This window comes from Oncorhynchus gorbuscha, linkage group LG17 (assembly GCF_021184085.1).
Source record: "Oncorhynchus gorbuscha isolate QuinsamMale2020 ecotype Even-year linkage group LG17, OgorEven_v1.0, whole genome shotgun sequence".
Lineage (NCBI taxonomy): Eukaryota > Metazoa > Chordata > Actinopteri > Salmoniformes > Salmonidae > Oncorhynchus > Oncorhynchus gorbuscha.
Genome location: NC_060189.1, coordinates 18,344,667 through 18,357,899, shown reverse-complemented (window position 1 = coordinate 18,357,899; position 13,233 = coordinate 18,344,667). Strand labels below are relative to the sequence as shown.

The 13,233-nt window shown below is 47.9% G+C and overlaps 1 protein-coding gene across 1 annotated transcript in view; it reads right to left on the bottom strand.

Moving 5' to 3' along the window:
* LOC124002195 (rho guanine nucleotide exchange factor 10-like) overlaps positions 1-13,233 on the bottom strand; it is a gene marked incomplete in the record, with an annotated part of 78,952 nt that overhangs the window by 10,103 nt on the left and 55,616 nt on the right. The window contains 1 exon segment of the mRNA XM_046309538.1: positions 6,694-6,836. Coding sequence (XP_046165494.1) covers positions 6,694-6,836 — 143 coding nt within the window.

Below are 13,233 nucleotides of genomic sequence, written 5' to 3'. Positions count from 1 at the left end.
CCTTTTTGTCTGCCCCTCTTTCCCTCTCTCCATCACTCCCACTCTCTCCATCACTCCCTCTCTCCATCACTCCCTCTCTATCCATCCACCACTCCCTCTCTCCCTCCATCACTCCTCTCTCTCCATCCACCACTCTATCCACCACTCTCTCTCTCCATCACTCCCTCTCTATCCACCACTCTCTCTCTCCATCACTCCCTCTCTATCCACCACTCTCTCTCTCCATCAATCCTCCATCCACCACTCCTCCATCAATCCCTCTCTATCCCACTCTCTCTCTCTATCACTCCCTCTCTACCACCACTCTCTCTCTCATCACTCCCTCTCTATCCACCACTCTCTCCATCACTCCCTCTCTATCCACCACTCTCCATCTCCATCACTCCCTCTCTATCCACCACTCTCTCTCTCTCCATCAATCCCTCTCTCTCCACTCTCTCTCTCTCTCTCCATCAATCCCTCTCTATCCACCACTCTTTCTCTCCATCCTCCCCCTCCATCAATCCCTCTCTATCCACCACTCCATCACTCTCTCTATCCACCACTCCTCTCTATCCACCACTCTTTCTCTCTCTCTCATCACTCCCCTCTATCCACCACTCTTTCTCTCTCTCCATCACTCCCCCTCTCCACCACTATCCACCACTCTTTGTCTCTCCATCACTCCCTCTCTCTCCACCACTCTTCCAACATTCCCTCTCTCTCCAACATTCCCTCTCTATCCACCACTCTTTCTCTCTATCCACCACTCTTTCTCTCTCTCCATCACTCCCTCTCTATCCACCACTCCCTCTCTCTCCATCACTCCCTCTCTATCCACCACTCTTCTCTCTCCATCACTCCCTCTCTATCCACCACTCTTTCTCTCTCTCCATCACTCCCTCTCTATCCACCACACTCCCTCTCTATCCACCACTCTCTCTCCATCACTCCCTCTCTATCCACCACTCTCTCTCTCTCCATCACTCCCTCTCTATCCACCACTCTCTCTCTCTCCATCAATCCCTCTCTATCCACCACTCTCTCTCTCTCCATCAATCCCTCTCTATCCACCACTCTTTCTCTCTCTCCATCAATCCCTCTCTATCCACCACTCTTTGTCTCTCCATCACTCCCTCTCTATCCACCACTCTCTCTCTCTCCATCACTCCCTCCCTCTCTCTCTCTCTCTCTCTCTCTCTCTCTCTCTCTCTCTCTCTCTCTCTCTCCATCACTCCCCTCTATCCACCACTCTTTCTCTCTCTCCATCACTCCCCTCTATCCACCACTCTCTCTCTCTCCATCACTCCCTCTCTATCCACCACTCTCTCTCTCCATCACTCCCTCTCTATCCACCACTCTTTCTCTCCATCACTCTCCTATCCACCACTCCCTCTCTATCCACCACTCTCTCATCACTCCCCCTCTATCCACCACTCTCTCTCTCTCTCTCTCCATCACCACCACTCCCTCTCTATCCACCACTCTTCTCTCTCTCTCCTCCATCATCCACCACTCCTCTCTCTCCATCCACCACCACTCTTTCTCTCTCTCTCTCTCCATCCACTCCCTCTCTATCCACCACTCTTTCTCTCTCTCCATCACTCCCTCTCTATCCACCACTCTGTCTCTCTCCACTCCCCTCTCTATCCACCACTCTCTCTCTCTCTCCCTCTCCATCACTCCCTCTCTATCCACCACTCTTTCTCTCTCTCCATCACTCCCTCTCTATCCACCACTCTTTCTCTCTCCATCACTCCCCCTCTATCCACCACTCTTTCTCTCTCTCCATCACTCCCCCTCTATCCACCACTCTGTCTCTCTCCAACACTCCCTCTCTATCCACCACTCTCTCATCACTCCCTCTCTATCCACCACTCTTTCTCTCTCTCCACCATTCCCTCTCTATCCACCACTCTTTCTCTCTCTCCATCACTCCCCCTCTATCCACCACTCTTTCTCTCTCTCCATCACTCCCTCTCTATCCACCACTCTCTCATCACTCCCTCTCTATCCACCACTCTTTCTCACTCTCCATCACTCCCTCTCTATCCACCACTCTTTCTCTCTCTCTCCATCAATCCCTCTCTATCCACCACTCTGTCTCTCTCCAACACTCCCTCTCTATCCACCACTCTCTCATCACTCCCTCTCTATCCACCACTCTTTCTCTCTCTCCACCATTCCCTCTCTATCCACCACTCTTTCTCTCTCTCCATCACTCCCCCTCTATCCACCACTCTTTCTCTCTCCATCACTCCCTCTCTATCCACCACTCTCTCATCACTCCCTCTCTATCCACCACTCTGTCTCTCTCTCCAACACTCCTCTCTCTATCCACCACTCTTTCTCTCTCCTCCATCCACTCTGTCTCTCTCTATCCACCACTCTTTCTCTCTCTCCATCACTCCCTCTCTATCCACCACTCTCTCTCTCTCCACCATCCACCACTCTCTCTCTCTCTCATCACTCCCTCTCTATCCACCACTCTCTCATCACTCCCTCTCTATCCACCACTCTGTCTCTCTCTCCAACACTCCCTCTCTATCCACCACTCTTTCCCTCTCTCTCCACCACTCCCTCTCTATCCACCACTCTTTCTCTCTCTCCATCACTCCCTCTCTATCCACCACTCTCTCTCTCTCCACCACTCTCTCTCTCCAACATTCCCTCTCTCTCCACCACTCTTTCTCTCTCTCCAACATTCCCTCTCTATCCACCACTCTTTCTCTCTCTCCATCACTCCCTCTCTATCCACCACTCTTTCTCTCTCCAACACTCCCTCTCTATCCACCACTCTCTCTCTCTCCACCACTCTCTCTCTCTCAACATTCCCTCTCTCTCCACCACTCTCTCTCTCTCCAACATTCACCACTCCCTCTCTATCCACCACTCTTTCTCTCTCTCCATCCACCACTCCCTCTCTCCATCATCCACTCTATCCACCATCTCTCTCTCTCCACCACTCTCTCTCTCTCCAACATTCCCTCTCTCTCCACCACTCTTTCTCTCTCTCCAACATTCCCTCTCTATCCACCACTCTTTCTCTCTCTCCATCACTCCCTCTCTATCCACCACTCTTTCTCTCTCCAACATTCCCTCTCTATCCACCACTCTTTCTCTCTCCATCACTCCCTCTCTATCCACCACTCTCTCTCTCTCCACCACTCTCTCTCTCTCCAACATTCCCTCTCTCTCCACCACTCTTTCTCTCTCCAACATTCCCTCTCTATCCACCACTCTTTCTCTCTCTCCATCACTCCCTCTCTATCCACCACTCTGTCTCTCTCCAACACTCCCTCTCTATCCACCACTCTTTCTCTCTCTCCATCAATCCCTCTCTCTGTCTCCTCCATCCACCACCACTCTGTCTCTCTCCAACACTCCCTCTCTATCCACCACTCTTTCTCTCTCTCCATCAATCCCTCTCTATCCACCACTCTGTCTCTCTCCAACACTCCCTCTCTATCCACCACTCTGTCTCTCTCCAACACTCCCTCTCTATCCACCACTCTTTCTCTCTCCAACACTCCCTCTCTATCCACCACTCTTTCTCTCTCTCTCCATCAATCCCTCTCTATCCACCACTCTGTCTCTCTCCAACACTCCCTCTCTATCCACCACTCTTTCTCTCTCTCTCCATCAATCCCTCTCTATCCACCACTCTGTCTCTCTCCAACACTCCCTCTCTATCCACCACTCTCTCATCACTCCCTCTCTATCTACCACTTTCTCGCTCTCCATCACTCCCTCTCTATCCACCACTCTCTCTCTCCCCATCACTCCCTCTCTATCCACCACTCTCTCTCTCCAACACTCCCTCTCTATCCACCACTCTCTATCCATCACTCCCTCTCTATCCACCACTCTCTCTCTCCAACACTCCCTCTCTATCCACCACTCTGTCTCTCTCTCCAACACTCCCTCTCTATCCACCACTCTTTCCCTCTCTCTCCACCACTCCCTCTCTATCCACCACTCTTTCTCTCTCTCCATCACTCCCTCTCTATCCACCACTCTCTCTCTCTCCACCACTCTCTCTCTCTCCAACATTCCCTCTCTCTCCACCACTCTTTCTCTCTCTCCAACATTCCCTCTCTATCCACCACTCTTTCTCTCTCTCCATCACTCCCTCTCTATCCACCACTCTTTCTCTCTCCAACACTCCCTCTCTATCCACCACTCTCTCTCTCTCCACCACTCTCTCTCTCTCCAACATTCCCTCTCTCTCCACCACTCTCTCTCTCTCCACCACTCCCTCTCTATCCACCACTCTTTCTCTCTCTCCATCACTCCCTCTCTATCCACCACTCTCTCTCTCTCCACCACTCTCTCTCTCTCCAACATTCCCTCTCTCTCCACCACTCTTTCTCTCTCTCCAACATTCCCTCTCTATCCACCACTCTTTCTCTCTCTCCATCACTCCCTCTCTATCCACCACTCTTTCTCTCTCCAACATTCCCTCTCTATCCACCACTCTTTCTCTCTCTCCATCACTCCCTCTCTATCCACCACTCTCTCTCTCTCCACCACTCTCTCTCTCTCCAACATTCCCTCTCTCTCCACCACTCTTTCTCTCTCTCCAACATTCCCTCTCTATCCACCACTCTTTCTCTCTCTCCATCACTCCCTCTCTATCCACCACTCTGTCTCTCTCCAACACTCCCTCTCTATCCACCACTCTTTCTCTCTCTCCATCAATCCCTCTCTATCCACCACTCTGTCTCTCTCCAACACTCCCTCTCTATCCACCACTCTTTCTCTCTCTCCATCAATCCCTCTCTATCCACCACTCTGTCTCTCTCCATCAATCCCTCTCTATCCACCACTCTGTCTCTCTCCAACACTCCCTCTCTATCCACCACTCTTTCTCTCTCCAACACTCCCTCTCTATCCACCACTCTTTCTCTCTCTCTCCATCAATCCCTCTCTATCCACCACTCTGTCTCTCTCCAACACTCCCTCTCTATCCACCACTCTTTCTCTCTCTCTCCATCAATCCTCTCTATCCACCACTCTGTCTCTCTCCAACACTCCCTCTCTATCCACCACTCTCTCATCACTCCCTCTCTATCTACCACTTTCTCGCTCTCCATCACTCCCTCTCTATCCACCACTCTCTCTCTCCCCATCACTCCCTCTCTATCCACCACTCTCTCTCTCCAACACTCCCTCTCTATCCACCACTCTCTATCCATCACTCCCTCTCTATCCACCACTCTCTCTCTCCAACACTCCCTCTCTATCCACCACTCTGTCTCTCTCTCCAACACTCCCTCTCTATCCACCACTCTTTCCCTCTCTCTCCAACACTCCCTCTCTATACACCACTCTGTCTCTCTCTCCAACACTCCCTCTCTATACACCACTCTTTCTCTCTCTCCAACACTCTTTTCCCATGTAGGTTCCAGGGTGTAAGTCTTGGGGAAAGACAGGCAGTTAGTCCCGTAATGAGCTTAATGATGCTAACGGGATTATGAGTCACTGCATACTGGAGGGAAAGCTGAGCGTTGCGATTCCAGGACGAACAGCAGGTGCTGGTGAATCGGACTGTGGTGGGACAGACAGGGGTCCCCACAAACACTCCGGGCCTGGGGAGAGGGAGCGAGGGGGACAAGGAGCAAGAGAGACCCCTCGCAGGTTCCACTATAACTCTCTAACATAATTAACAAGAGCCAAGCCAAGTGCAGGTGACATCACAGATATTGGGCCAAACACAATTAGTAACCTAGAAACACAGAAAACTGTATTTATACTGAACAAAAATATAAACGCAACATGCAACAATTTCTAAGTTTTTACTGAGTCACAGTTCAAATAAGGACATAACACACTTGTCAGCCAGGACCACCCACCGGGGAGCCAGGCCCAGCCAATCAGAATGAGTTTTCCCCCACAAAAGAGCTTTATTACAGACAGGAATACTTCTCAGCACCCCCTGCCCCCCACCGCTGCCTTCATACCACTCTGGAAGGAGACGCATTCTGTCTCCTAGTACGTTCGTGCCAAAAGTGCAAATCAATCCCAGAACTACAGCAAGGACCTTGTGAAGATGCTGGAGGAAACGGGTACAAAAGTTTCTATATCCACAGTAAAAACGAGTCTTATATCGACATAATAAAGGCCGCTCAGCAAGGAAGGAATTGTGTGTAGATTGATGAGGGGGAAAACAATTGAATCCATTTTAGAATAGGCCTGTAACGTAACAAAATGTGGAAACAGTAAAGGGGTCTGAATACTTTCCGAATGCAATGTAGGTAGAGATATGGGATCAGAGCATGACAATGTTCTATTTCACACAAGGCTTGGTGGTTAGAGGGGAAGTGTCGGAAAGATTATTCAAATTGAGAGAGGAATTGTTGTCATTCCCAATGGATGTAAAAAAACTGACTTTGTTGACTTTCTGTGTAATGAAAAACAAGTGTCTCCTTTCCTATGTAACAGACATATTTGGGAAACTGAACAAACTGAACGCAAGTGTGCAGGGGGAAAACGAACAAATTCTATAGATGAGTGATCGAATCAGCTATATCCGTTTGACTGTGAAATTGGCCATTTATAAGATATTATAGATGGGAAAGATACAGTACCTCTGACGTGTGTGTGTGTATATTCATGGGACCCATCTTCCAGATCAAAGGTTATGAGACAGAGGGGGGCAGGGATCCATACAGTAAGTGGGATAAAGAGATGAGCTAGAGATGGGTTAGATACCTCCACAGTGTGTGTGGTAGTGCTGATGATGAAGACTTGTCCTCCAGAGGAAGCCCAGACATGTTCCTCCACAGCTAGCATGGCCTTCACTGGCAGAACCCCCAGCTTCAGCACCTTAGGAGAGTCTGGATTCCACGAGCCATCTGAAACACAAGCATACGCATACATTTCATACACATCTACTACAAGCGCTATACAGTGGCAGATCACTACGAATCTGGAAGAAGCAAAAACTAAAGTGAATCAACTATCACTATGCAAGAATATGAATGTATTTGTTCAATATGGTCATTCAGATTATGCATGCATTAGCTGCAGAAAACCCCTCTAAAATGTCCTCTGCATTTCTGATCCTCATAATAATGCTGGAGAGACCATTGATGATTTCACAGGTTTCACAATTAATATAGATGGACTGAGAGTCGTAGGTCGTCTGTAGAGCCAACCCACACACCTCCTACATACTGCTGCCTGCTTACTGCTACAGAGACAAGGAGACACCTCTGAAAACCCAGCACTGGGTACTGAACAACCCACACTGGGTACATTATAAATACAGCCAACACATTTCTCTGCAACGTTCACCTTTCTCCCTAAGTTTAGAACCCGATTGCAACAGATCAAGAACATGTAACCGATGTGAAATGGCTAGCTAGTTAGCAGGGTGCGTGCTAATAGCGTTTCAATCGGTGACGTCACTCGCTCTGGGACCTTGAAGGAGTTGTTCCCCTTGCTCTGCAAGGGAGGTGGCTTTTGTGGAGCGATGGGCAAAGATGCTTTGTGGGAGCCAGTTGTATATGTGTGCAGAGGGTCCCTGGTTCGAGGCAAGGAGAGAGACGGAAGCTATACTGTGAGAAACACATAAGTGTAGGGAGAAATTGTAGGATTAAATCCTTAAACCATATTCAAGGAGCTCTGAAGTACTCTGAATAAGGAGTTAATTTCCTCCAGAGCCAATCTACTACAGGCAGCTATTGAAAGGTGCGGAGCCATACAGGGAGGAGTGGGGAGACTCATTCTGGGGTATAGTAATTACTAGGGAAGTAAGGGACTAGGGTGGATTAAAGAGGGAAGTAAGGGACTAGGGTGGATTAAAGAGGGAAGTAAGGGACTAGGGTGGATTAAAGAGGAAAGTAAGGGACTAGGGTGGATTAAAGAGGAAAGTAAGGGACTAGGGTGGATTAAAGAAGGAAGTAAGGGGCTAGGGTGGATTAAAGAAGGAAGTAAGGGGCTAGGGTGGATTAAAGAGGGAAGTAAGGGGCTAGGGTGGATTAAAGAGGGAAGTAAGGGGCTAGGGTGGATTAAAGAGGGAAGTAAGGGGCTAGGGTGGATTAAAGAGGGAATTAAGGGGCTAGGGTGGATTAAAGAGGGAAGTAAGGGGCTAGGGTGGATTAAAGAGGGAAGTAAGGGGCTAGGGTGGATTAAAGAGGGAATTAAGGGGCTAGGGTGGATTAAAGAGGGAAGTAAGGGACTAGGGTGGATTAAAGAGGGAAGCAAGGGACTAGGGTGGATTAAAGAGGGAAGCAAGGGACTAGGGTGGATTAATGATACTACTTTGTGTAATAATCCCTGTGTGTGTGTGTGTGTGTGTGTGTGTGTGTGTGTGTGTGTGTGTGTGTGTGTGTGTGTGTGTGTGTGTGTGTGTGTGTGTGTGTGTGTGTGTGTGTGTGTGTGTGTGTGTGTGTGTGTGCAAACACGAGGACAGAGAGCAATTGAGAGAGAAATGCAAAAGTGTACAGGACTAAAACTGCATGTGTTTAAACATCCTTCTCCCTCCCAGCCAGCCTTACGTAATCTTCCTCTCCTCGGCTGCAGCGTGTCAACAAAACCAATTCATTCACATTCCATTATGTCAATGTGACTTCTTAGGAACATCCAATTAGACTGCAGTATGTGTGTGTGTCAGAATAGTAGATATATATATATATACACACACACACACACACACACAGAAAGACATGCTGCCAAAAAGATAACAGAGAGACAAAGAGTTTAAGGCATGAAACCCTGCACGACGGTAACACCAAACCTTGCACGACGGTAACACGAAACCTTGCACTAGGATAACACGAAACCATGCACTACGATAACACGAAACCATGCACTACGATAACACGAAACCCTGCACGACGGTAACACCAAACCCTGCACCAAACCTAACACCAAACCTTGCTCGACGGTAACACCAAACCTTGCACGATGGTAACACGAAACCTTGCACGATGGTAACACGAAACCTTGCACGATGGTAACACGAAACCTTGCACGATGGTAACACGAAACCTTGCACGATGGTAACACGAAACCCTGCACGACGGTAACACGAAACCTTGCACTAGGATAACACGAAACCATGCACTACGATAACACGAAACCATGCACTACAATAACACGAAACCCTGCACGACGGTAACACCAAACCCTGCACGACGGTAACACGAAACCTTGCACTAGGATAACACGAAACCATGCACTACGATAACACGAAACCATGCACTACGATAACACGAAACCCTGCACGACGGTAACACCAAACCCTGCATGACGGTAACACCAAACCTTGCACGACGGTAACACCAAACCTTGCACGACGGTAACACGAAACCTTGCACGATGGTAACACGAAACCTTGCACGATGGTAACACGAAACCTTGCACGACGGTAACACGAAACCCTGCACGACGGTAACACGAAACCTTGCACTAGGATAACACGAAACCATGCACTACGATAACACGAAACCATGCACTACAATAACACGAAACCCTGCAAACCCTGCACGAGGTAACACGAAACCTGCACTGCACTAGGATAACACGAAACCATGCACTACGATAACACGAAACCATGCACTACGATAACACGAAACCCTGCACGACGGTAACACCAAACCTTGCACGGTAACACCAAACCTTGCACGACGGTAACACCAAACCTTGCACGACGGTAACACGAAACCTTGCACGATGGTAACACGAAACCTTGCACGATGGTAACACGAAACCTTGCACGACGGTAACACGAAACCCTGCACGACGGTAACACGAAACCTTGCACTAGGATAACACGAAACCATGCACTACGATAACACGAAACCATGCACTACAATAACACGAAACCCTGCACGACGGTAACACGAAACCTTGCACTAGGATAACACGAAACCATGCACTACGATAACACGAAACCATGCACTACGATAACACGAAACCCTGCACGACGGTAACACCAAACCTTGCACGACGGTAACACCAAACCTTGCACGACGGTAACACGAAACCTTGCACGATGGTAACACGAAACCTTGCACGATGGTAACACGAAACCTTGCACGATGGTAACACGAAACCTTGCACGATGGTAACACGAAACCTTGCACGATGGTAACACGAAACCTTGCACGACGGTAACACGAAACCCTGCACGATAGTAACACGAAACCTTGCACGATGGTAACAACAATGTCAACATAATATACAGTATGCCTTGTCCTTATTCCCTGACTGGATGGTGATGACATGCAGTGCAGACTATGCTGAGCCATTCACACACATAAACAATGAGAAGAACAAGTGTGGCAGAATAGGGCTGGCTGGGGGTTCAGATAGGGCTGTGCCTACTGCAGAATAGGGCTGGCTGGGGGTTCAGATAGGGCTGTGCCTACTGCAGTGTGACAACACCCACCACAACCACTCTGCCACAGGCAGGCAGGGTATAGTCCCAGCAGGGCTAAACATGTGGAACTCAAGCTGTGGAACTGTGGCAATACAGATAGTGCCATATACAGTTGAAGTCGGAAGTTTACATACACCTTAGCCAATTACATTTCAACTCAGTTTTTCACAATTCCTGACATTTAATCATAGTACAAATTCCCTATCTTAGGTCAGTTAGGATCACCACTTTATTTTAAGAATGTGAAATGTCAGAATAATGATTTATTTAAGCTTTTATTTCTTTCAACACATTCCCAGTGGGTCAGAAGTTTACATACACCCAATTAGTATTTGGTAGCATTGCCTTTAAATTGTTTAACTTGGGTAAAATATTTCAGGTAGCCTTCCACAAGCTTCCCACAATAAGTTGGGTGAATTTTGGCCCATTCCTCCTGACAGAGCTAGTGTAACAGAGTCAGGTTTGTAGGCCTCCTTGCTCGCACACACTTTTTCAGTTCTGCCAGCAAATTTTCTATAGGATTGAGGTCAGGGCTTTGTGATGGCCACTTCAATACCTTGACTTTGTTGACCTTAAGCCATTTTGTCACAACTTTGGAAGTATGCTTGGGGTCATTGTCCATTTGGAAGACCCATTTGCGAACCAAGCTTTAACTTCCTGACTGATGTCTTGAGATGTTGCTTCAATACATCCACATAATTTTCCTACCTCATGATGCCATCTATTTTGTGAAGTGCACCAGTCCCTCCTGCAGCAAAGCAACCCCACAACATGATGCTGACACCCCTGCCCTTCACGGTTGGGATGGTCATCTTCAGCTTGCAAGCCTCCCCCTTTTTCCTCCAAACAAAACAATGGTCATTATGGCCAAACAGTTCTATTTTTGTTTCATCAGACCAGAGGACATTTCTCCAAAAAGTATGATCTTTGTCCCCATGTGCAGTTGCAAACCATAGTCTGGCTTTTTTTATGGCGGTTTTGGAGCAGTGGCATCTTCCTTGCTGAGTGGCCTTTCAGGGTTCTCGATATAGGACTCGTTTTAATGTGGATATAGATACTTTTTTACCCGTTTCCTCCAGCATCTTCACAAGGTCATTTGCTGTTGTTCTGGGACTGATTTGCACTTTTGGCACCAACATACCTAGGAGACAGAATGCGTCTCCTTCCAGAGCGGTTTGAAGGCAGCTTGGTCCCATGGTGTTTATACTTGCATACTATTGTTTGTGCAGATGAACATGGTACCATCAGGCGTTTGGAAATTGCTCCCAAGGATGAACCAGACTTGTGAAGGTCTACATTTTTTTCAGAGGTTTTTTCTTTTGATTCAATCAATATAGTATCCAAGATGGCGTAGCAGTCGAACGTCTTGTCGTGCCGTGTCCCTTGTATATATTGTTTTTTATATATTTTTTTAAACATATTTTTCTTCGCATATCTTTTAAAACATTTTGTTAAACCTCAACTTCTAATACTCTCCTGCAACCCGCTTCACCCAATGTAGCTATTTTCTTCTAAAGTACTTATATCTACTTTGGATCCGGAACCCCTCAACTGAAGCTAGCCAGCTAACTACCAGCTAGCTACCAGCTATCAGTCAGCAAACCATTGCTAGCGCTCTTCAGCTAACCGGTCATCAACTAACCTTTAGCTCGGATAGCTCTCGCCAGTTCGAACAACGCGACGCTAACCAGAGCATAACGGACCTATTTTTAATTTTTTTTTACCCCCGGATTTAAACCACAAACGGAACATTCTTCAGCTGGATCCTCACAACTAGCTATCGAGCTAAACAGCAACCCTGGTTGATTACTCCTGGCCAGCGTTTCCAACCACGTAGCTTGAAGCTAGCCCGGCCAGAGCTCCTAGCATACTCCTGGGCTACAATACCTTGAGCTACGACCGGTCTATCGATATCACTGCATGAAGAGGAATAAACAGATTCACCCCATCGCGACGTCCTCCAAAGGCTAACTCTCTAGCCCTCGCTATCTCCTTGCTTGCTAATTCGGCATGCTAACTGCTAGCTTGTTTAGCCCAGGTCCGCTAACTGCTACCTTGTTTACCCCGGCCTGCTAATCTGTTAGCTTGTTAGCACAGGCCTGCTAACCGTCTGCATCGGCGCGACCCAAAAACGCAGTGGCCCATATGTACTCTATCTCTTCCCGATTGTTTTTTAAAATTTGTTTATACCTTCCGGAAACCTGCCTCACCCAATGTGATACGGAATCGCTATTATCTTTATTTTTAGAACACACTCAAGAACCTCCAGAAGCTAACCAGCTAGCTAGCTACAAGCTATTTAGTCATTGTTAGTTTTTTTTTACCTGGATAACACTCGCCAGCCCAGCCCCCCTGCCACATCCACCGCTGCCCCCTGGACTCTGATCACTTGGCTACATAGCTGATGCACGCTGGACTGTCCATTAATCATGGTACTCCATTCTGCTTGTTTGTTTTATCTGTCGGCTGAGTTGCCTAGTCAATGCCATCTCACCTGCTGTTGTTATGCTAGCTGATTAGCTGTTGTCTCACCCACTGTTTTAGCTATCTTTCCCAATTCAACACCTGTGATTACTGTATGCCTCGCTGTATGTCTCTCTCAAATGTCAATATGCCTTGTATACTGTTGCTCAGGTTAGTTATCATTGTTTTAGTTCACAATGGAGCCCCTAGTCCCACTCCTCATACCCCTGATACCTCCTTTATCCCACCTCCCACATATGCGGTGACCTCACCCATTAAAACCAGCATGTCCAGAGATAAAACCTCTCTCATCATCACCCAGTGCCTGGCCTTACCTCCGCTGTACCCGCACCCCACCATACCCCTGTCTGTGCATTATGCCCTGAATATATTCTACCATG